Source organism: Arvicanthis niloticus, chromosome 5 (assembly GCF_011762505.2).
Source record: "Arvicanthis niloticus isolate mArvNil1 chromosome 5, mArvNil1.pat.X, whole genome shotgun sequence".
NCBI classification, from domain to species: Eukaryota; Metazoa; Chordata; class Mammalia; order Rodentia; family Muridae; genus Arvicanthis; species Arvicanthis niloticus.
This window is the reverse complement of record NC_047662.1, coordinates 16,505,520-16,531,008: the sequence shown is the minus strand read 5'-3', so window position 1 is coordinate 16,531,008 and position 25,489 is coordinate 16,505,520. Positions and strand designations below refer to the sequence as shown.

General features: G+C 46.3%; 1 protein-coding gene and 1 long non-coding RNA gene across 2 annotated transcripts in view; one reads left to right on the top strand and one right to left on the bottom strand.

Moving 5' to 3' along the window:
* Nucleotides 1–11,609, bottom strand: part of Cda (cytidine deaminase) — a 31,254-nt gene extending 19,645 nt beyond the window's left edge. The window contains exon 1 of the mRNA XM_034503218.2: nucleotides 11,246–11,609. Coding sequence (XP_034359109.1) covers nucleotides 11,246–11,399 — 154 coding nt within the window. The 5' untranslated portion in view covers nucleotides 11,400–11,609. The remainder of the gene's footprint in view (nucleotides 1–11,245) is intronic.
* Nucleotides 11,520–24,964, top strand: LOC143442311 (uncharacterized). The gene is made up of 3 exons (XR_013110367.1): nucleotides 11,520–11,640; nucleotides 12,157–12,211; nucleotides 24,146–24,964. It is a non-coding gene; the product is annotated as an uncharacterized LOC143442311 (long non-coding RNA).
* The last annotated feature ends 525 nt before the right edge of the window (nucleotides 24,965–25,489 follow it).

Sequence of the window (25,489 nt, the reverse complement as noted above, 5' to 3'; positions counted from 1 at the left end):
AGCCATCTCTCCAGCCTAATTATTGTTATTTTTGAAGACAGGGTCTCTCACCAGACCTGGACCTTATCAGTTCATCTACTCCGGATGGCCTACAAGCCCCAGGGATCCTGCTGTCCTGTCTTTGCCTGCCCTGATCTGAGATAACAGGTTCTCCTGTTATGCTATGTCAGCTCTTTTTATGAACTGAACTCAGAGAGAGCTGAACTCAGGTTTACAGCAAGTACTTCATGGACTGAACCACTTCCCTAGGCTCTTCCTCTGTTTTATAAAGGGCCACCTCATTCCCAGAAGGTGACTGAGACAGAAGCTACCATCTTTTCTTACAATGGACTCCCTACTGTTTGGCCTACAGATGAGCATTTCACTCAAACTGGCCAATCAGGGTTCTTCTCTGTGTAGACCTTCTGTTCTGCCCTGAGGATGGCCATATTTCCATGCTCTGGAAGGGACTGGAAGGGACCGTTAGAGGACCTTTGTACAGAATGAGAGACGTATCTGCGCTTAGGCAGCTGCCCCCAAGGCCCGGATATTCTCCAGTTCCTTCCATGGGGTAGTTACAAGAGCACATACACTGCAGTCATGAAGAGGCCGAGGAAGACAGCCAGATCCACAACCTGAAATGCTCAGGACAAGGCAACTCTGAGAACAACTGTCAACATTTGGTACTTGATAGGACACTGGGGGTTGTCACAGAAAATGGGAGTTATCCATGGCTGGATGAAGAAAGGAACAAGTCTCTCTTGCCTAAGAAAATGTTTTGGGTTTTTTTTTTTTTTCTATCAAAGGAAGTTAGCTCACCAAGGGCCAATATTACACACACACACACACACACACACACACTATAAAACTGTTGTGCAAATCTTTTAACCTTTCCTCCCAAATAAAAAGTTTGTTTACACAAAGCACTTGCCCTGGTGTGCTTGTTAACCTGGTTTGAGTCAGGACACACCCTTTTTGTTAAAAACCTTGTTGGTTACCCTCCTTTTGTTTTGTGCCCCTTTGTTTCTTTATCCTGTCTCTCAAGACAGGTCCCTTTGATGGGTGGAGGGGATTTGAGGGGTTCATGGGGATTGAACTCAGTACATTGAATGCCAGGCAAGTGCTTTGCCACTGAGCTACCACCCTTAGGCCCTTTGTGGGTTTTGTGGTTGTCTTTTTTTTTTTTTTTTTTTTTTTTTTTTTTTAAAGATTTACTTATTTATTTAATGTATGTGAGTACACTATAGCTATCTTCAGACACACCAGAAGAGGGCATCAGATCCCATTACAGATGGTTGTGAGCCACCATGTGGTTGCTGGGAATTGAACTCAGGACCCCTGGAAGAGCAGGCAATGCTCTTAACCTCTGAGCCAGCTCTCCAGCCCCTCCTTTTTGGCTTGTTTTTAATTTTAAGAGAGAGTCTTGGCTCAGGTCAACACTAAACTCCTGCTGTAGACCAACATGGTCTTAGATGTGCCAGTCTCCTGCTTCAACCTCCTGAGAAGATGGCCTTAACAGACTTGGTTCTTACCCAGGTTCCTCATCCTATCCTAAAATGATTTCCTTAAAGCACCTCTTGGGCTGGTAAGATGTTTCAGACGCTAAAAGCACTTGTTCTAACAGGCCTGATGATTGTGCTCCCTGGAACTCATGGTGGAAAGGAAAACAGACTCTGAAAGCTGTTCTTTGACCCCAATGCCCACTGTGGCTTGTTTACAAACACACACACACACACACACACAAAACCATTTTTTTTTTAAAAGAAAGAAGAGATACTTCTCTAGCCTGATGCCTTCCCAGCCTTCACAGACCTCATGCACCCCACCTGTCCCTGCCCCTGACTCAGGCCTGACACCTTCCAGCTACACAGGAGTCACACCAAGCTTGAGTTCCACGGTTGAGGGGGCTGTTAAAGCAAACTGCCACAGTTAGAGAAGACTCCTTTCTCAGGACAACTGTGGGGTCTGTGCTGGAAGCTCAGAAGTGCTTTGTTTAAACTACAGACAACATCTGAATACGTGAAGTTGAGTGGAGGGATGGGCCTAGCAGGACCCCATCTCTCTAAGGCAGCATCATAGAACAAACTGAGTTTCTGTCCATCTCTTTTGTCCCACGGGCTTCGAACATTTAGTATAGAAACCCAGTCTTTTTGTTCTTAAATGCCCATAGCAAGTACGGAACCTCAGATAAAGTCACCCTAAACGGGGAAGTTCCATGTCACCAAATCAAAATTCAATTCTCATCTGATCTTCTTAGAAATCAGGAGAAAGAGACAGATATGGTAGTGGACACCTGTAACCTCAGAACTTGACAGAGGGAGGCAAGAGGATCAGGAGTTCAAGGCCAGCCTCAGCTACATAGTGAGTTGGAGCTAGCCTGGGCTCTATGAGACCCTCTCTCAAAAAAAGAACAAAATCAAACTTGGAGTAACTTCATCTTTTTGTTTAATTTTTCTGTTGTCTATTGCTTTGGGCTTGGCTGCTATGGGTTAGACACTGAATGTTCCCCACAAGTCTGAGTGGTCCCCAGGGTGGCACTTTTAGGAGGTGCTGTGTCCCTCTAAGAGGTGGGACCTTGTGTGGTGGGGATGTCCTTAGACCTATTGAAAGATAGAAAAATCATAAGTTGATCCCCTGAACCCTACTTTTAAAGCAAAGACATAAAAACCTGTAAGTCAAACACTGTGTTGCCTCAGTCCCAGGAAATTAGCTGACCATTTGAACAGATGGCCCTAACTAAACAAATCTTAAGATTCATGGTGTCAGGATGCTATGGGCCCGAGATTAGCTTGGCCGGGCTTTGAACTAACAGCCCTGAGACAGTTGGTGCCAGGATGCTAAAAGTTTGAGATAAGCCTGACCCCCTTGAACTGGAGCTCATGATATATAGTGTGAAACTACTTCGAAATAGCCAATTATAAAGTGACACACCATGCATCTTAGGAATTTGAGATCAAATGTATCCATGACCTAGTGACCTGTTCTCCCTCCTTCCCCCTTCCCTAACTCCACTCTCAGCCTTCCCTCTTCCCTAACTCCACCCCCACCTGGTTTGTAGATGCCCCCTTAAAAGCTGTAAACTTCTTTTGTTCTGCTGCTGAATTCCGCTGCCCCTGCGCGGGCTTGAAGGAAAGACAGCCCTGGCTAGCCAGTAAACCTCTTGCAATTTGCATCAAGTTGTGTTTCTCGTGAGTGATTTGGGGTGCGTCTGCAGTTCTCCACGGATTGGTGAGGTCCTTTTCATTTGGGTTTTACACTATCAGTAGAGGAGTGTCCTCACTAGGAATTATGGGGAACCAACGGTTTCTCTTGCTGCTATGCATTGTGGGGGAGCTTTGGTGTTGTGTGTGCAGCCCTGGCCCAGAAATTACACAACACACAGACTGTTATTTTAAAGTCAACAACTTTGAGTATTTCATTATAGGGATGAAAGCCTGAGGGACAAGCATCTCACAACACCCAGCCTGGCTTTGCCCTTGTCTCTGCTTCAGCCACCTCTGCTCTGCACACTACATACTATTTCTCTCTTTCCTTCTCTCTCTCTCTCTCTCTCTCTCTCTCTCTCTCTCTCTCTCTCTCTTTCTCTCTCTCTCCCTCCCTTCCTTCCTTCCTTCCTTTTTTTTTTGAGCCGAGGTCTGTTGTAGCCGAGACTAGCCTCAAAACCAGATACATAGCTGAGGGTGACCTAGAACCTCATCCCCTCTTGCTTCTACCTCTGTAGTGCTGCCATTTCCTCCCAGGCTGAACTATTCCAGCACTCCTGGGAAGCTCCTTAAGACAGCAAGTAAACAACTCAGAATAGCTTCAGGAAGTCCCTGAAACTGACCAGATTCACTAGGTCCCTCCCTCCCTGAGAGTAAAGAGCAAAGAATGCTCAGAATCATTTTCAGACAAATTTCAGACAAATGGAACCTCTTGGTTTAGACCAACTGAGGCACCTGGAAAGGACACTCTCCAGCCTGTTGAGCTGCCTGCAGGCTGTTGCAGTGTGCGCCAGATTCCCAGTTTGTGAGCTGTCATCCATGCTAGGATGGATCTTGGTGATGCAGCTGCCTTTGAGTCATTTCTGCTCCTGTAAGTGACCCTTTCCCTATATTCCTGTAAGTAATCCCAATAAATGCATTGTTTCACCAAGTTAGACTTTGGTGGTATTTGTAACTTGGGTTTGTTATAGGCATCCTATCTGGGGTGAGTAGATGCGTGTGGTTCAAACCCAGGGTTTGATGTATTCTAGGATTTTAATTTCTTAAAAGTATGTGTATGTATATGGCTATGTGCATATGTGTGTCAGTGCCCTCAGGGGTATGTGCACACGTTTGGTGAGAGGCATTGGATCCCCAGGGGCTAGAGCTACAGGTCTTCGTGAGCTACCTGATATGGGTGCTGGGAATGGATTCCTCCACAAGAGTGGTGCACGCTCTTAATTGATCATCATCTCTCCAGCTTATGAACACACTATTAATACATGAGTCTATTGCTAGAGCCCAAACCAAAGCCAATTAATGTCCTTACCCCAATGTGTTGTCTTTCTGTCCTTAGGTACCAGATTCATGGCTCCCCCCTACTCAACCATGTCAGAAGCCTTCCCTGACCTTCTCTCTCCAAACCTCCATCTTCCTTCTCCCGACCTCTCTGTCTGCCTGTGAAGCTTTAACTTTCTCCCTGGTGTTTCTTGGCTCAAACGCATCTTTCTGTTATTTAACTCAAATGGGAATGTTGTGAGGACAAGCTTGGTGGTGTTGTGGTGGTGGGAGAGTGACCGGGTTCCACAACGTCAAGTTCTTGGCTACATACACGGCCTGACTGTGTGATGGCTCTGTTTCCCTGTTGAAGCCCTAACCAGTGTTGCCATGGAGTAAAGACTAGATTTAGATGAGGTCACCATCCTCCAGTGATGGGATAATGGAAGGTAGCCCCGAATGGTGCTTTTAGAGGACACCAGAGAGTGCTCTCTCCTGCTGTTCCCGGGACATCAAGAGGAGGTGGCCAAGACTGGAAGCTGACCCTCACCGAGGACTAAATCTGCTGATGTGTTCAGCTTGGATTCCAGAGATTCCATATTTCTTTGACTATCAGTGTGTGTTGTCCATGTTACCCAGGCCTGTGCCATTTTGGTATAGCCATCTAAGTGAAAAGGAACAGTACCAATCCCCTCGCCCTCTTTCCTTCCTTTCCCCTCCCCTCTTGCCAGCTTTGTTATGCTGCCCAGGTTACTCTTAAACTTCTAGAGCCAAATTTAAGTTCCTGCTTTGGTTTCCCAAGTAGCTGGGATCCCAGGCACATCCTAGCCCACTCACTGGAGAGTTTCTCTTGAAACCTCTCTCCTGAAGCTTTTTATTAGATAGGTCTAAGCCAAAGTCCACTGGTTCCCCCACCTCCACCCACCTCTTGAGTTAGACTCCCATAGCTTGCCGGTAACTCACAAATCTGCTTCAACATCCCACCACACCTGGTCCTACCTTACTTTTTGAAGCAGGGTCTTTCACTGACCCTGGAGCTCAGTAGGCTACCCAGGCTGGTTAGTGACCTCCAGGGATCCACCTGCCTCTGTGTCCTCAGCACTAGGATTTCAGACATGCACCACTGTGCCTGGCTTTTTTCCATGGGTGCTGGGAATTGAATTTAGGTCCGCCATTTCTCCTAGGCTTTATCTCCATCCAGCAAAGTAGCTTCTCCCTTAAATGGTGGATGGAGAGGGGACAGGGACAGTACTGTCCCCAGATCACATAATAAAGAAGAAAAATGCTCTATCTTTTAAGTCAGCCGTTCTCAACCTGTGGCTTGTGACCCCTTTGGGGGTCAAAAATGACCCTTTCATGAGGATCACCTGAGACCACTGGAAAATACAGATGTTTACATTACGATTCAACCCACTCAGAAGGCAGATAGGATCTACACAGCAAGCTAGCTAGCTAGACTAGAATGTGGTGAGCTCTGGGTTCAATTGAGAGACTTTGCCCCCAATTATTAAGGGGGACAGGGATGAAGGAGGACTCGTGCTATCTGTCTCAGGCCTCCACATGTACCTGAACACATGTATAAACAAACATCCATACGCACAACTCACACAAACATTTTTGTTGTTATTGTTTTCTCGACATGGTTTCTCTGTGTAGCCCTGGCTATCCAGCAATTTATTCTGTAGACCAGACTGGCTTCACGCTCAGAGATCTGCCTGCCCCTGCCTCCTGAGTACTCGTATTAAAGGCATGTGACACTAGGCTACATGCTACACGCTTTTTTTTTTTTTTTAAACCCCTGAGATTGTTAGTTTTGTATTGAAATGTTAATCTTCTGGAAGCCTGGTTTTTGTTTTTTGTTTGTTTGTTTGTTTGTTTTGTTTTGTTTTTTTTGTTTGTTTTTTTGGTTTTAAGATTTATTTATTTATTTTATGTATATGACCTATATATACACATATGACCTATGTGCCAGAAGAAGACATCAGATCCCATTACAGATGGTTGTGAGCTACCATGTGGTTGCTGGGACTTGAACCCAGGACCTCTGGAAGAGCAGCAGCCAGTGAGTGCTCTTAACCACTGAGCCATCTCTCCAGCCCTAGAAGTCTGTTTTGATGTTTTTCTGTGAATGCATACCCACCATTCAGCAGGTCTTCCCTTCTTCCTGGCAGTCTTGAGCAAGTCACCCTTCAGAGAGACCTGCCCTGGAGCTGCAGAGCCAGGCCTAACCACACCTATTGAAGGTGACTCTTGCTTCTAGTAGCATTCCAGCCACAGCTAGAAACCTTTACTCCAGGAAAACCATGCCTCAGTGAACTTTCAGACATATCCAGCCTCCACCCCAAGGACAGCTATGATGGCAGCCAAACACAAAAGCAACGGCTCAGTTAGCTATGTGCTAACCTTGCAGACAACCATAGCTCGGCTCCCAGCACACATGCCAGGCAGTTCCCTCATCCTGGAACTCCAGGTCCAGGGGCTCTGATGCCTTCTGGCCTCTTCGGGCACTTGCAGTCATGTGTTCATATCCACATACAAACATGTAGACACACAGACAGACAGACACATACATACAATAAAAATAAATCTTTAAAAACAAGAGGTTTTTTTTTTTTCAGAGCAGTAGTGGCACATGCCTATAATGCCAGCACTTGGGAGGCAGAGGTAGACAGAAAGAAAGAGAGAGAGACATACAGAGAGAGAGAGACATACACAGAGAGAGAGAGAGACAGAGAGAGAGAGAGACAGAGAGACAGAGAGAGGCAGAGACAAAGACAGTCAAAGACAGAGCTTTTCATGTGTTTTGTTACATAGATGACAGCATTCGTTGGTAGTGTGAAAAGGTTGGATATGCCTGCCACTTGACCCCCATCCAGTAACTCCGGCTGCTTAACCTCTGGCTGATCTGGACCTTTCAGAGGCTCACGTCCAAAAGAGGGACACTCCCTTAGTGACTCAGGAAGGCTTGTGATTGACAGATGGGAGGGCTGAGATTGATCTTCATAAAACCTGAAGTGGCCGTGGTTGGTGTGTTTCAATTTGCATGCCACACCCATGAAATAGCCACTTGCTCATGGCTCTGCCAATGAAAGTCTTGGGTTTTTTTTTTTTTTTTTTTTTTCCTACTTGCAGTCTTTATGGTGGGTAGAGACTCTTGATGTAGTGGGTAAAGCATGGTGAGCAGGCAATGGATGAATGCAAAGAAGAGACAACAAAAACAGTGGCCGCCCTGATAGTAGCGGATATATATATATATATATATATATATATATATATATTATATATATATAATCTCGTGGCTAAAGAGTTTCAGAGAGACGCTGGGTGTGGGATTCAGAGACAGGCTGATCTCTGTGAGTTTGAGGCCAGCCTGGTCTACAGAGGGAGTTCCAGGACAGCCAAGGGTGACACAGAGAAACCCTGTCTTGGAAACCAAAACCAAACCAAACAAGTTTCCGAGAGTAGACGCCTGTGGCAAGCCAGGGATGGAACTCTGCCTGCCTCGGGCATCAGAGTTCTAGGGGGTTGACAAGCCTTAAAGACCAATGGTGGACAGCCAAGGCTTGGGAGCCATGGTGCCAGCTGTCATTGATGACAGCTCATTACAGTGGCTGCTGTCACAAGCCAAGGCAGTCACTAGCTGCTCAGTACTAGCTAGGCCACTGGCAATCAAAGCCCAGAGCCATACGCCTTCCATGTGAGCACCCGACACTCTCCGTCTCTAACTTCTAGGTTGGGGTACCTAACCCCAACCTAGAACCGTAACCGTAAGTACCTAGTTCTTCAGATTTGGAGCACTAAGTCTGTGTGTCAGCCAGTCTACACCACATGCTTTGGGCACTAGAGGGCCCAGAACTATCAAGATAAAAGTCTATCCCTCCTTGTCTACTTGAGGTTTCCATCCCAAGCAGATAAAAGGACCCTTCGGCTCAGTGGTAACAGCTCTGCGCATCCACTGAGAAACAAGGATCTGCCCAAAGAGCTTGGGTTTGGAATGAGAGCTAAAGTATGGATGTAATGGCAGTAAGAGTGAAGAGCAGAGGGGCTGGGGAGATGGCTCGGTGGTTAAGAGCGCTGACTGCTCTTCCAGAGGTCCTGAGTTCAATTCCCAGCAACCACATGGTGGCCCACAGCCATCTATAATGGGATGCACTGCCCTCTTCTGGTGTGTCTAAAGATAGCCACAGTGTACTCACATACATAAAATAAATCAATCTTAAAAAAAAAAAGGTTATCCTGAAAGATTAAAGGTTTAAATGTAACAAAAAAAAAATAGCCTCTGAAATTATTTTTTAAAAAATGAATTGCCAAATCTGTTCCCCAGTGGGTAGAAAAGACCAATCTGCCAGGTAACAGAAAGCAAGCAGCGCCACCATGAGCGTGGCATGTGGTGTACGGGGTGTGGTGGCACACACCTTTAATCCCAGCACTTGGGAGGTATGGGCAAGCGGATCTCATTGAGTTACCTGGTCTACAGAGCAAGTTCTAAGATAGCCAGGATAACACCGAGAAACCCTGTCTTGAAAAAACAGGAAAAAACAACAACAACAAAAAAAACCATTCTAACTATAGGTACTTTTGGCTGGGCATGGCAGTGCACGCCTTTAACCGCAGCACTGGGGAGGCAGAGGCAGGCAGAGATCTGAGTTTGAACCAGCTTGGTCTAATGTTCCAGGACAGCAAGGGCTACAAGGGGAAACCCTGTTTCAACAAACAAACAAACAAACCTGTCATGGCACCTGAGTTCTCAGGTCAGCCTGCCCTGAAAGTGGAGCTACTCTGGAGGTTTTATCACTGCCAAGAGAAAGCTTCCTGACTGATGCACACAGTGCTCGTCTTCCTCCCTCTGGCATTGCTGTGACATTAGAGAGATCTACAGTTTACAGAGTGCTCCTCATTCTACTGTATCTTCTGACTTTGCTCTTGGTCCCTCCTTTCATCCTACTGGTTGTCTCTCCCTCCTCCTCCTCCCTCTTCCTCCTCCCTCCATCTCCTCCTCCTCTTCGTGTGTGTGTGTGTCTGTGTGTCTGTGTGTACCTGTCTGTATCTGTGTGTGTGTGTACAGATACATGTGTATGGAAGCCAGACTGGGTCAACTTCAGGCATCATTCCTCAGACACCATCCACCTTGTTCCTTCGAGGCAGAGTCTCTCACTAGCCGGGAGCTTGCCAATTAGGCTAGGCTATCTGGCCAGTGAGCCCCAAGGATCCATCTGTCTCCATCTACCCAGCACTGGGATTACAAGTGAGTGGCACCGTGCCTATTTCTGTGGGCTCTGGAGATCAGCACTTTACTGATTGACAGATCACCCCTGCTCTCTTTCCCCTTCTTCCTCTTTCCACAGTCCTGGCCCAAGCCACTTACTCATATACTCCACAAACTCCATCTAGAGATAACCCAAAATGGCTTCAGGAAGTCCCTGAAACTGATTAGGTTCACTGGACCCCTCCCTGCCAGGGTAAACAGTAAAAGCTCAGAGTCTAAGATGAAGGAAGCTGAGCTAGAGTAAAGACTCAGCTGCCTGAAAGATGTCTACAACCAAGCCACCTGGAAAGGACACTCTCCAAACTGTGAGCTGCCTGCAGGCTGTGCAGTGTGCTCCAGGTTCCCATCTTTGTGAGATGTCACCCATCCTGGCGTGGGCCATGGTGATACAGCTGTTTTTTGTTTTTTTTTTGTTTTTTTTTTTGTTTTTTTTTTTTTTTGTCCTTTCTGCTCTTGTAAGTAACCCCTCACCCTATTCCTGTAGGTAAGTCCAGTTGGTTCAGCAAGTTGAACTTTGGAGGTATCTGTACTTCGGTCTATTGTGGGCTCCCTATCTGGGGTGAATAGACTTGTGTTGCATCTCCCCAGGGAAGGTTTTGTCACACACCTGGGTGATTCATGAAACCCACAGAGGCGCAGTCAACAAGGCATACAAAAGGGCAACCTACCCACACCATGTCCCAACTGAGAATGTCCTTAAGTTTACCAAGTTCCCTTCCTCCCTCCCTCTTCCTCCCTCCTTTCCTCCCTCCTTCCCTCCCTTTTCCTTCCTTTCTCCCTCCCTCTTCCCTCTCTCCTTCCCTCTTCCCTCCCTCTTCCCTTCCTCCTCCCTCTCTATCTTTCTCTCTTTCCCTTATTCTCTTTTCTCTCCTCTTGCTCCCCTAAACCCAGACCCTTGTGTATGTGAGCAGGCATCCCACCATAGCTGCAGCCCACTCTGGCCTACTTCAGTGTCTATAAACATGAGCTCAGGGCCAGACCCTGCTGGATACCCTCCTCCAAATCAAGCAAGCAAGCAAACAAACAAAAAACAAAACAAAACAAAAACCCCTCTGTCTGCCTGATGCCATATCTCACCAGCCATCCTCAGCACCCCAGGGTGCAGGAAGGTGGGGCTTTGGGAGCTCCAGCCCTGGGTCCCATCACCAATGCCTCCTGTAACTTAGGACATGTCTCTGGCCTCAACTTCTTCATCTAAAAATGGGTCTAACCTAGGTCAGGAAGTCAGAGAAAGAACTGATGGGCAGGTGAATACTGGTCATATAGGGCATTCAGTAAGTAATCCGAGTCTCCTGCCCTGTGGGTCTTGAGTGGTCTTGATTTGGGCCTCCTTTACCTCACCTGCAAATTCCCTTCCCCACTCCAAACTTCTAAGAACAGAGATCCTCTGTGTAGACAAGCAGTTGAGGGACCCCACAGCCTAGGCGAGAGCGAGAGCGGGAGAGGACCAGCGAGGAGGGGACCATGCTGTTTCCCCTCTCCACCTGTCCCTGGCCCCTATCCAGGCTGCCCCAAAGGGGACTCCGGCGCTAGCCCTTACCAGAGAAGATTCTCCCGTCCCCGGTGAGCAGGGCAGCCCCAACAGGGAAGCGGCTGTAGGGGCAGTAGGCTGACTTCTTGGCTTCACGAGAGGACAGCAGCAGCCGCTGGACGTGCTCGGGCTCAACGGCACAGGAGGGGCGTTCCTGGGCCATGTCGGTCTGAGGAGGGTGAGCTGGCCGCTGCAGAGGAGAGGAAACCGGTGTTGGCGGTCTGCCTGCGCTGGCCAGAGAGGTGGCTCCTCCCCCGGGGTGTGTCCCTCCGCGAGACGGAGACCTGGAGGCTGGCTCCCAGGCTGGCGGGATGCTGGCCAGGACTTAGCAGCGGAGTCTCCCAGGGCTGGAGCCCGGAGGATATGGCGTTTAGAACCGAGCTGGGGAGTCCTATGGTGGACCGGTACGTGGTGCCCATAAGTGAGACAATTTCCTTTAACAACTTCATTCACTGTCAACACAGATCAAGAGTGGGTCACAGGGCAGGTGCCACCTCAGTGGATGGCTGTAGACACACCGTCCCAGGGAGGAGGATTCTGGGTGGGTCTGTGTGACACCTGAGGTCAAAGCTCAAAGGATCCAGAGCCCTCAGAATATTTAGTGGCTTGCTTTTTTTTAAAACCGAGAGACAGGATCAGGCTGAAAGTTCAGAACTTGGACAACCATGCCAGCGTGCCAAGTCAGAAGGTATACACAGCCTGGGAAAGGTCTCTGTTTTCAGTGGTTTGGCTTCATCTCCTCCCTGTCCCAACCCAGCCATTAAAGCCATCTCAGCTGGAGGGAAGCAGGACCCTCCTTCTTCCTTCCTCTTCATGGACTTTGTTGGGTTGGTGGTACCGGAAATAGATTTACGCCCTAGCCTCTTTTTCTCATACACAAATGTTCCTTGACAAACGTTGGCACCTTCTTCTGTCTACAGTGAATAGCAACAGAAGTACAGGAGCTTTGGATTGGGGCTGTGGCTTGGATTCCAGGTATCTATTTATTTTCTCTTTCTCTCTCTCTCTCTCTCTCTCTCTCTCTCTCTTTCTCTCTCTCTCTCTTCCCCTCCCCCCAGAGCTGTGTTACATCTCCGAGCCTCAGTTTCCTTATCTACAAAATGGGTGCACAGTTGGCATTCCCTTCCTGTGGTTATCAGGATGAGATGATAATACTGTCCAGGGAGCCTGCGGGAAGAGGATCCAGAAGTGGCACTTGAAAACACTTCAAACAAACCTGCTTTTTGTCCTTAAGTGACTTTGCCAAGTCCGTATAGAAGGGATTGCAGCCAGGGCAGCCAGACAGGTCCAAGTGTCCCCGGATGGCCAGGATACAAGATTGAGTCAGCAGATTCTCCGACGGCTTGTGATGCTTGTGTGGTGGGAGAAAGATGGCAGGAGAGAGCTGAGGATGGGGCAGCATCTTCCCATCCTCCACCCCGCCCCACAAGCAAACACCTTTGCTCAAGAGTCTAGCAACCCTGCATCCAGGACTCTGAGCTCCTAGCCATACATAGATGAAACCCACCCCTGGCAGTGCCAATGCCTGGGGCAGGGGTAAGGCTTGCCTCATTTCCTCCTGACATCTCCTTCCATTAGAGATATCCTCCCACCTTTCACTATTTCCAGGCTCAAGAGGCTCTTACCCCACACCCCTCAAGCTGGCAGCAAGCACCCGGCCCTCTAGTTGCTCATCCTCCTGGGTGGAAACCTTCCATGTGAGGACAGATCTGTGGATGTAACTGATGCAGGAGTTAGGGCAGGTATCATTACCACTGGGGAAAAGGTGGTGGTATTCTCCGCACAGCAGGCCTGGCATAGAATTCAATGTGTAGTCACCTCACCCTGAGAAGATACAAGGACAGGAAAGGGCCAGGCAAGAGGGCTCTGCTGGTAAAGGTTGGCCAGCAAGCTTGACAACCTGAGTGAGAGCCTCAGCAGGCAAAGGTGGGAGGGAGAAATGAATCTACAGAGTTGCCCACTGACCCTCAAGTGCATACCATGGCAAGCATGCACCCAGAGTCACGTATCACAAATGACACGTTTGCTCATGCAAACACACGCACACACACACACACACACACACACACACATTGTAAAAGGGTTCCTTTGGCCTTTTTGACCCATATTTTTATCTAAGTTTATAAACCTGAGTAATACATTCCAGAAACAATCTTGTAATGTCATATGCTAAAGTTGTTATAATGAAAATAGGTATACTAAAATATTTTCACTTAAACCTTAAATCCTTTGAGCAAGGTAACCGTACTCTTAAAAGCCACAAAACATCACACATAACACACACACACACACACACCCACACACACACACACACTCAGAGAGAGATGAAGGGAGGGAGGGAGAGAGAAAGAGAGCTTTTGTGTTTCTTGAGATATTTGGTTTGCACTCCCTCTTGAGTATGAACTATAATCCTTTTCTTTTAAAAATATTTCATGTTTATTATTTCTAATAGGTGTTTTTGTGCAGTGTGTCTATGTGTGAGCATGTGCATGTGAGCGCAGGTACCAGCGTAGGCCAGAGGAGGGCGCTGGATCTCCTAGAGCTGACATTACAGGAAGTTGTGAGATGTCTGATGTGGATGCTGGGAACTGAACTCAGATCCTCTGGAAGAGCAGCAAGGTCTCTTAAGCTCTGCGGCATCTCTGCAGCCACCTGAGTCTTCTCTCTGGCTCTTATCATCTGTTCTTTCTTCACCTCTGTCCCTCTCTTCCCTATTTCTGTCTCTATTCCTTCCTCCCTTCAGTGCTTAAACCTATACTTAAAACAATCTTAAAAACACCCCGTGGTGGTGGCTCACACCTTTAATCCCAGCACTTGGGAGGCAGAGGCAGGCAGATCTCTGTGAGTTCAAGGCCAGCCTGGTCTTCAGAGTGAGTTCCAGGACAACCAGGGTTATACAGAAAAACTCTGTGTTGAAAACCAAAACCAACCAACCAAACTTTTTTTTAAAAACATTCATTTATTTATTATTTATATAAATAAATATAAATTTAAAAAAAAGCTGCCCACTGCAGCTGTCTTCAGACACACACCAGAAGAGGGCATCGGATCCCATTACAGATGGTTGTGAGCCACCATGTGGTTGCTGGGAATTGAACTTAGGACCTCTGGAAGAGCAGTCAGTGCTCTTAACCACTGAGCCATCTCTCCAGCCCACAAACAAACTTTCACAAAGTTAAACTAGTTGCAAACTGACTCATCCTGGCATAAATTATTTCTGGCATCAATCAAGGCCTGGCTGCTGCTGAGGAGAATGCTTCAGAGTCAGTAGCTGGCAACCCTGAACTGTGTCCCTGCTTCTGCTGACAACCCCACCTCTTGCCAGGCCTAGCTCTGGTCTCCTGGAGTCCACAGCACTAGGACTCTGGTGACTGCCAGGCTAGTGGTAGCCTTTGACTTCTTTGAAGCTCTGAACCTGAGCCTGGTCGTAGATGGAGACTACCCATGGCAACTCAGCAGTGTAGAGACTGGGAGCCAGCAATGACTCAATAGTTCTTCATGGAAGGGAAAGGAATGTCTGTTGAATGGAGCATGAGTGGATGTGGCAACCTGCTTAGAGTTAAATTATAGATCAATAATATTATCAGAATTTTCTAAACACATTCTACTTTATACAAACTTAAGGAAAGTCAGTTGCCTTGCTGGAAGAACAGGAGTATCTGAGGACAGATCTTTTATTCCTCTCTTCCTTTTCTCTCTCTTTCTGTGTGTGTGTATGTGTGGGGTGTATGTGTGTGTGGTGTGCATGTATGTGTATGTGGTATGTGTGTGTATGTGTGTGTTATGTGGTGTGTGTGGTATGTGTGTGTGGTATGTATGTGTATGTATGTATGTGTGTGTGGTATGTGTGGTGTGTGTGTATGTGGTGTGTATATGTGTGTGTATGTATATGTGTGCATGGTGCAGTGTATGTGTATGTATGTATGTGTATGTGGTATGTGGTATGTGTGTGTGCTGTGTATGTATATGGTGTGTGTGTATATGTAGTATGTGTATATGTAGTGTGTGTGTATGTGGTGTGTGGTATGTGTGTAGTGTGTGTGTTTGTGTATGTGTGTGTGTTTGTGTGCTCGTGCACTGATTCTAGAGGAGAACCTTGGATGGATGTCTCCGTCTATCACTTTTCCACCTTACTCATTTGAGCAGGGTCTCTTGTGGAACCTGGAAATCACTGAATTTTGGCTAGGCTGGTAGCCAGGCCTCACCTACCCCAAGATGACCTTGAATCTCACCTTTTGACAGTTGTCGATTAATTGGCTGGTTGGTTGTGTGTATATGTAAAGACTGTGCCACAGTGCATGTGTGAAGCTTGTAGGAGTTTGTTCTCTCCTTCCTACCATATAGGTCCTGGGGATCGAACTGAAGTCATCAGGCTTGGCAGCAAGCACCTTCACCTACTGAACCATCACAGTGGCCCAAGGGTGGTGAACTTAGTTCTTCCTAGTGTAAGATATGAAGCAGTGGTCAGTGGGCTCTTGGAGACATTATGTTGCCACCCTGATGTGTGGTGTGTCTGGTCTCTTATGGTCCTTCTGATCCCTCTGGGAAGACACATGCCATGAATCAATGAGGAAAGGACACACAGCAGATGCTGTTGGAAGAGTGGGAAAGCAAGGGAAGACATAATCATATGTTCAGTGGGTCATGCACCATGGAGGGAAAGGCTTCCTGTTAGGTTTAGCTGTCAACCTAATACAAACTAGAGTTATGGGAGAAGGAAATCTGAATGGAGGATTATTCAGATCAGATTGGCCTGTGGAGGAGTGCCTTGATTGCTAATTGATACATAGGGAGATCCAGCTCACCATGGGCAGCACCATTCCCTAGGCCTGTGATTCTGAGCTGTATAAGAAAGCTAGCTAAGCATGAGCCTATAGGCAACCCAACAAGCACCATTGCTTTATGGCTTCTGCTGTAAGCTTCTGCTTGTGTTCCTGCCCTGACTTCCCTCAGTGTTGAACTGTGACATGGAAGTGTCCCCAAGTTGTCCTTGGTCAGTGTTTTATCACAGCGACAGAAGGGAAACCAGAACATTGTTTTTGTTTGATACTGGAGTTCCAGGCTCTCAACTACCCCAGAACTTCAGAGAATCTGGATGGGTCAGGGAGTGGGCCTGTGGATTGGACAATCAGATAATTCTTTTCTTTTGGGTGTAGAGGCAAGTGAGCTCTGCATCCTTCTGGCTTCACAGGAAGTTAGAATAACATTGGTGTCCCCATCGATGAGACAGGATCCACTGGGTCAAAACTCTGCTCAGAGACATGGCCTACAGCCTGCATCTTTTATTTAGCTTCTTTCAGAGGAGAACCCCTGGTGGGCTGCCAGTCACTGTCAGCAGGTGCTGGCAACACGAGCCAATCAGAAGCCTCCTCTTTCTGCTGAGTTGGTGGCAATGTGTTTCCCTGTTAATCCAGGATGTAACTACTGCTGATAGCCAGCTTCCTATGGTCCAGAGGGCTTGCTTGCAGTTTGAAGCCACCATAAAGATGCGAGGCTAAGAGAGGGAGAGGGAAGAAACTTTCTCGCCAGGGCTGAAGGCATATTTGCCTCTTTGTGAAGCCAATACACTCCTTTCTAGGTTAGGCCTATCTGAGTTTTTGGCTCTGTAGACCTCAGAGCCCTGACTGATAGACCAGCTCCTAAGATTATTGCTCTTCTGAATGATTCCTGCCCCCCAATTTTTTATGTGTCTGTGTCTGTGTGGGTGTGTGGGTACATACGGAAACCAGAAGAGGATGTCAGATTCTCTGGAATTGGAGGTATGGGTGGTCGCGAGCCGCCGGATATGGATTCTAGGAAGCAAACCTGGAGGGCAGAAAGTGTTCTAACCACCGAACCATCCGTCCAGCCCCAGGAGGGTCAGAACCAAGCAAGCTGAGCTACATGTGCCTCTTAGGACACTGCCTAGTGGCAGCAAGGGCTCAACACATGTTACTTCATGTTATAATGATGGCTGTGTGACGGGGCTTGCTCTGGGCACCACCTAATGAGGAGGGGTGCGTTGCAGTGAAGGAGACAGAAAATCAATGGGTGAGAAAGATTGTAACACACAATTAGGTCCTGGGGCCTGTGGCAATGCCTAATAGTCTAGACGGAGGGGTGGGCTGGGTCGACTGGGAGAGTCTTCTAGGTGACAGGAGCTGGGAGGAGTCTTAAATGATGGGGGGAAGGGTGTTTGTGGCAGACAAGGTGGGTGTCGTGAAGATGCCATCAGAGTCTCCTGGCACCCTTTAGCCACGCCGTGGTCACTCCCAGCTTTCCTAGGCAGTCCTGGACATTACCATGACTCTTATCTTCAGCGCCCTCTTGGCACAGGAGTAAAAACAGCCCACACCTAGAGTAGGCCAGACTCTCAGGGCCCTAACACTTCCTGGAGGAGAAAGATCTCTAATATATATTTAAAGACCCCCTAAACTCAAGAGAAGACAGACATTCTAATAGAAAAGCAGGGAAAGCCTGAAACAAACATTCCACAGAGCAAGCCATGTTCTCAGTGCCTGGGAAGCTGAGGCAGGAGGATTACTGAGGGTTTGAAGCTGGCCTGGGCCATAGAGAGACACTTTTCCAAACAATAAAATTGGAGCTTTTCAAACACTTTGAGCCTTCAGACTTGGCCACATGAAACTCAAGCTGTATCCCACAGAGCACTTTGTAGACAAATACAACTGAAGGCTGAAAACTAAAAGAAACAAATGCTGGGGACAGGGACAGGGACAGGGACAGGGACTGCCTGCAGTAGGCCCGGATGGAGACATCTCAGTAGCCAGTGGCAGCTCTTTGTAAAACAAACAAACAAACAAAACCCCCCAAACAAACAAACAAACAAACAAAAACCTAAAACCAGTTGTTCCCATTTCTCCTTACCTTAGCCCTGGACAACTATGTATAGATTTCATTTGTGTGTGACTGTTTTTCAGTTGGCCTCAGGGTGCATAATTATTCTATTATATCTGACTTTCCTACTTTCTTCTCCTTCTGCTCTGGTGAATTCTGTGAAACTAGATGTTCCTTGATGTAATGATTCTTAAACAATTAAAAACTGAGGCACGGGGCACAGCACAGCACAGTCCTAATGGCCCAGGTGCAGGCTGTGTGTTCTCATCTTGGAAACAGTGCAATAACTGCACAATGGTAGTTCCAGATTAATGCTTGGCTTGCAAAGAAAGTTTGAAGAAATTATTAGAAAATGAATAGAGCCAACCCAGAGAAAGGAAAAAAAACTATTGAAGTTATGAAGTAAGTTTTGCACACATTTAAGAGTGGTCCCTGGATAAGCAAGTATAGAATGCATACAATTATATATTAGTAAAACTAAGTCAAAACACTGGGACTCTTAGGAGAGTCATTGTGTGCAATGTGCAGAAGCAGAAAGTTAGTGGAACTGCTGAGTTAAGGGTTAACTTGACTCGTTCTGGCCACTGCCTGGCAGTTTTGCCCATGTCATTTGTCATTAGAGCTTCACAGGAAAATGCAAGTGGATGAGCTCAGAGCTCTGAGCTCTGAAGAATAATAAGTGAAAAGTTAAAGTTTAAATAATGAATGATAAGTTTGCAATTATTATTATTGTGGTTACAGGCCTGGGAATGGGGAAGCTGGAAACTTTGGGGGAACAACTGTAATTCTTAGTTCTTTGTGGGATGTGGTTATTCTTTTGAATTTGATTTGGCAATGATTATACTTTTGGAGTAATAATAAAAGACTGGGGCAAGAGAAAGATGAAGAAGCATGTGAGGTGGATGTGGAGAGCGAGCGAGAGAGAGAGCAAGTGAGAGCATGAGAAGAGCATGTAGAGAGTGAGTGAAGAGAGAATGTGAAGAGTGAGTGAAGAGAGAATGTGAGGTGTATATGGAGAGTGTGTGTGTGAATGAAAGTTGAGTGCATGTGGTGTGTGTGAGATGTGTGTGAGAGTGAAACAGGAACGCACAGAGGCCTGTAGAAGTGTGGGAGTTCAAGAAAAGAAAAGCACACAGGAGAAAAGCAGAGTGTGCAGGAGAATGTAGAGTGTGTGCAGCCTCAAGCTGCGAGTGAAGGAGTGAAAAAGAAAGCAGAGAGTAAGAGAGAAAAGAGAGAGAGAAACTGTAAGCCTTGAAAAATTGCCGGTCAGCTTGTACCCAAAAAATAGTCTGTGTATATTTATTATGTGCCTTCCAGATATCCCTGCTTCCAGGTGAGAACTCCGATCTGGTGTTGAGGCTGGACCCTGACAAACAAACATAAAAAGTAACAGCAGATGTTTAATAGTGCACACAGTCAGTAATTTATGGGAAATCAGTAAGAGACGTTAGGAAAGAGCATAGTGCACGCACACAGGAAGAGCTTGGTCAACTTCCTTAGTCAGTTTTCACTGAAATAAATGGGATGTGACTGATGTGTCCATCAGAGCAGCACAGAGAAAGAAACTGGGTAAGTGTTCCACCACTGGGAGCCGGGTACTAAGGAGGCAGAGGCAAGCAGATCTCTGTGAGTTCAAGACCAGCCTGGTCTACATAAGGAGCCAAGTCCAGGCCAGCCTGGGGTACACCTTGAGACTCTGTCTAAATATAACAATAAAAGAAGGGCTAGCTGGAGGCCTCAAACTCCTGCCACCTTACTGAGGGACTCTCTGTTGGGAACTTGTGAGATGAAGGTGTATTGACCTCCAGACCTGCTGATTCCGGTCCTATGTGCATGGATCCATAAGACCACCCACAGGAAGAGGCACTTTGGAAAGGTTTAGATCTTTACTGAGAATTGATTTTTTATTAACTCTAGTCTGCTATCTACTTACCCTGGTACCAGTCATAGAATACAGTCTCCTTTCCCCAGAGATCTATAATACAACTGGGTATGTTCCAGGGATTGAAAGGTGAAGGTCTGAATGAGAAATGTATCCCAGAGGCTTAGTATTTGAACATGTGAACATGTGGTCCCCAGTTGGTGACATTGTTTGGGGAGATTCCGGAGGTGTAACCTTGCTGGAGAAAGTGTGTAATTTGAGGTGGGCTTTGACAGCCTCATAACTGTACCCCACTACAGCTCCCTCCCCCTCCTCTCCCTCTCCCCCTCCCCCTCTCCCTCTCCCCTCTCCTTCTCCTCCTTCCCCTCTTCCTCTCCCTCTCCCCCTCCCTTTCCCATCCCCCTCTCCCCCTCTTCCTCTCCCTCTCCCCCTCCCTTTCCCATCCCCCTCTCCCCCTCTCCCTCTCCCCCTCCCCCTCCCTTTCCCATCCCCCTCTCCCCCTCCTCCTCTCCCCTCCTCCCCCCTCCTCCTCCCCCTCTCCCTCTCCGTCTCCCTCTCCCTCCCCCCACCCCCAGCTTCTTATTTTTCTGGCCACCATGCCTGCTGCTTGCTACTGTGCCTCCTTGACATGATAGAGTCTAGTTATTCTGGAACCATAAGCTTAAATAACCTTTCCGTTCTGTAATTTTTCTTGGTCATGGTATTTTATCATTGCAACAGAAAAGTAATTATATACTGTATATGTGTGAATAACTCTGGGTTCTGTTTGTCCTGCTGATGATTCTGTTCATTCTTACACACGCCATGCCTGTGGCCTTCCATCTCCTCTCCCTCCTTCTCCAACTCTTCTTTTTCTTAAAAAATATTTATTTAAAATTTCTTATTTATATATTTATTTTATTTACATTTTTGTGTGTGTGCGCTTACATGACTTTATATGCACCATGTTCATGCAGGAGTTCTCTGAGCCCAGAAGAGGGTATAGCACCCTCTGGCACTGGAGATAAAGACAATTGTGAGCCCCTGTGTGTCTGTTGGGAGCTGCTGTGTCTTCTGCCAGAGCTTCCCCACTCTTCCGCTCTCTTAACCACCACACTGTCTATCCAGCCCTTCTTTTTCTTTCCCCTCCTTTCTCCCCCTCCTGACTCCGTTCTCTTCTTCCTTCTCCTCTTCTTCCCCTTCCTTTTTTCCCCCTATGCTAAAAATAAAGGCAAAAGTTTTATTCAAATGGTCAAGTGCTCCGCCAGGAGCCACACCCCCAGTTGTCTGTCCTCTTGCCATAACTTGAAGTAAGTCTTGCTTCCTGGAGAGCAAACCTTCTCACCCTTTTCCCATTGGAGTTTGCTCTTCTGCATACATTTTAGAACCAGTTTTTCAATCCTTCTGATCTTCTGCATACATTTTAGAGTCAGTTTTAGATAAAAGGGTTTTCGTGAAAGGTTAGAATAGTTTATTTCTTGACATCTGAGTAAGCTTTCCATAAAACAACAACAACAACAACAACAAAAAAAACCCCACCATATTGAGGAGGCTTGGGTAGCTTATGGAAGGTTCTAGGATTTTTTGTCCCTAGAGCAGAACAGAAAGCATCTTGAGAAAATATTTTCTCTTAAGAAAAAGCTTACAGTCAGGCATGGTACATGGCTTTAGTCCCTGAACTTAGAGGAAGAGGAAGAGGAAGAGGAAGAGGAATCTCTGAGTTCAAGCTAGCTGATCTACAGAGTGAGTTCCAGGACAGCCAGAGCTACACAGAGAAACCCTGTCTCAAAAGAAAAGAAAGAACTTAAACCATTAGTTTCTTTAAGTGTTGTAGGAAAAGAGCCAATCCATGCAATGCATGTTTGTGATACTAGCAGCTGAGAGGCTGAGGTAAATTAGCCTACATACTGAGAACTTGGGGGGAAAAGTCTGTAGGACTATTAGGAGTTTCTGTTTTCTCCTGGGTCAGTTCAGTTAACCAGTTGAAGGGACTATTTTTCCCCTAGAAATTTTCTCTTTCATCAAAAGGTTCATAACTGTTGGATAAAATCACATGTTTTGTTGTTTTTGTTTTTTTGTCAGAACTTGAAACTTACCGTTTTGCTGATGACTTAACACAGGCTGATTTTTATAACGTATGGAAAAAAATAAATGTATTCTAGATATGTTAAGCATGAAGTTCTGCATGATACTTAGAACTTTTTAATCTGATTCTGCAAAAATATTTATGTTCAGCCTGATGTGGTGGCACATGCCTTGGACCCTGGCACTTGGGAGGCAGAGGCAGGCAGAAATCTGTGAGTTCAAGACTGGCCTGGTCTACAGAGTGATTTTAGCGCCAACTAGGGCTACACAGACATACATACACACAAAGACACAAACACACATACACACACAGTCACATACACACAGACACACACAGGCACATACACAGACATACAGACACACACATACAATCACACACACACACACCATCACAGACACATACAGACAGAGAGACAGACACACACACATGAGGAAGAGAGTCATATTTTTGACTAACTGATCTCTCAGGTTCTGGGAAAGGTTTGTTAAACTCTGACTACAGCTTTAATTCATATACATTTTAATGTTGCTTTACACCTTTGGCTGGTATAAGGGGTGTGAATTAGTGATTAGTATATCTTATTAATTTATTTTTTCTTTTAAACATATATATTTCTCTATTTCTTATCCTTTGAAAAAAAAAAAAAAGTCAGGGCCAGAGAGATGGTTCAATGAAAACAGGAGCTTGCTGATCAAGTGATCTGAGTTTGATTCTCAGGACCCATGTGGTGAAAGCAGAGAATTGATTCTCCCAGTTTGTCCTCTTACCTTCACACGTATGTCATGGTATATGCTCATTCCCTCCGTATAAGTAATAGATAAATAAATAAATAAATAAATAAATAAATGCAACAAAAATTTAAAATATTAAAATTGTTAATCCTGTCTCCCCTGGTGTTAATATTAACAGTGTAAAATTGTCTTTATTTTAGGACTCATTAACCTTTATGGCGCCCTGCCCCTTTGGTAGTCTTGTGAAGCCTAGGAAAACATTTTGAAAATGCTGAAATGTAGTGAAATAATTGTTAGAATAATTAAAATATTTGTGATATCAGCGTATATAATTAGTTTTAAACAGGGTCTCATTATATATCCTGGCTGGCCTGGAAGTCACTATGTAGACCAGGCTGGCCCTGAACTTACAGAGATCCACTTACCTCTGCCTCTGAAGTGGGGGCTGAAAGGGCTGTACCACCACACCCCAGCAAGGATACATACATTTTAATCAACACACCAAATAGCGTGATCCAGAAATAGGTTTATTAACTACTGTGACTTTGAAGGTGTAGTCAAAGTAAAAAAAAAATATATTTATCAGTCAATAATTTAATCACGGTAATAAAGTGATATGGAAACAGAATTTGTATTGGGGTCAAAGTCACTGGGCCTGATAATTACTCCCAGTGGTTGTTTACATTTATAAAACGGTAAGGTAAATGTTTATTAGCAGCTAGTGAAATTTTCTTTCCAAATTCCTAGATTCCATGGGCCCCAAGATAAGAAAGCTTGTTCTTATTTTTAATCTTTTGGTCCCTTTAAAGCACACTCTGCTACAAATGGCATTATTACTGCCCAAAAATACCCCCCCGCCCCCCCCCCCCCAGCACTGGGGAGGTGGAGGCTGGCAGATCTCTGATCTCTGAGTTCAAGGCCAGACAGGGTTATGTAACGAGAGCCTGAGCCCGAGCCTGTTTCAAGTCAAACAAGGCAGATAGGGCGAGATGTCTCAGTGTTTGGGACCATCAGCTCAAGGTTCGATTCCCTGCACCCATATGGTAGCTCACAACCATCTCTAACTCCAGTTCCAGGTGACCGAATGCCCTTTTCTGGCTTATATGAGCAGCACGCATGAACATGGCGCACAGTCACCTGCAGGCAGACGCTCATACACATAAAAGAATTTATCGTATCATATTATATGGTACATGCTAGACCAGTGTTCTACCATTCATTCTTTGTCATGTCTGAGCCAGGGTCTCACTAATTTGACCAGGCTACCCTTGAACTCACTCTGTAGCCTAGGCAGACCTCAAACTCACAATCCTCCTGCCTCAGCCTCCTGAGTATCTGGGATTCCAGGTGTGTGCCTGGCAGCCTGCTTCTTTTTAAGGTATTAACTTTTGCTGCAGTGTTCTCAGGGCTTGCCTTGAGGTTCTCACAATCAAAACGAGTGAAGCCGAAGTAAATCCTGGGGTGGAATCCCAGGAAACCCTGGAGCGGATGTTGTAGATCCAAGATACTATAAACTCTGGAGTGGAGCTGCTGTAAACCTCAGAAGGTACTGCTGGAACCCCCACCGCTGGATGACAAGAACCCCCTGAGTGGGTGGGCAATGAGAGCCTCCTCCTTAGCCAAGTGGGAGTCAATCTTCTCCTGTTTGCCTTTGGAGCAAGGTGTAGAACTCTCAGCTCCTCCAGCACCATGCCTGCCTGGATGCTGCCTTGCTCGGGCTTTGATGATAATGGACCGAACCTCTGAACCTGTAAGTCAGCTCCAGAGTCCTTAGAAGAGTTGCCTTAATCATGGTGTCTGTTTACAGCAGTAAAACCCTAAGACACACCTGGTAAACTATGGGATGGACGATGTTGTGGCTAGATTACCCTTGTATCCAGTTATTGCTACACTTTGTATTTCTCCTCTGACATGATTTATTCAAAGTGTTAGTATTGGGTTGGATTATGTTTCAGAAAACTCCAAATAATGGTTTGAATATTGTCTTAATTATTATTAATTATTAGTAGTATTAGTTTTTATTCAAGACAAGGTTTCTCTGTGTAGTTCTGGCTGTCCTGGAACTTCCTTTGTGTACTAGGCTGGCCTCAAACTCAGAGATCCACTTGCCTCTGCCTCCTGAGTGTTGGGATTAAAGGTGCATGCCACCACAGATCAGCTATTTGTTTGTTTGTTTATCATAAGGTCTTCTATGTAACCCAGGCTTGCCTCAGACCTGCAGCAATCCTCCTGCCTCTGTCTCTGGTGTACAAGGATTAAAGGTGTGCACCACTATACTCAGCTTGGTTCATATCAAATATAATTTTATTTCTCTTTCAGTCTAGTCCCAACGTGCCTTCAGGGACTCAGGTCCCACATTCTTGTGCCTTCCATTTTCAAATTTGTCTTAGAGTTAGTGAGATGGCTCAGGGGGTAAAGGCGTTTGGCGTAAAGTTTGATGTCCCGAGTTTGAGCCCTGGATCCTGCATAGCAGAGGGAAAGCAGCCTTCCTCAACAGACTGTGTTGGTATCAGGCTCCGAACCCAGTGACATCACATCTAGGCGACAACAACAACCACACATTCCCAGAATCCACCTAATATAGAGGAAGCCAGGGAAGGTTGTTTTTGGGCTGAGTATGCAGGTGGCCTGAACAAAACGGTGGTCCTCTTCCTGAGGTGACCAGCAGTTAGTTGTCTAACCTTTGTCTTCCACCACAGAGAAGTGCCCATCTGCCAAGAACAGTGACTCAGCCATCAACA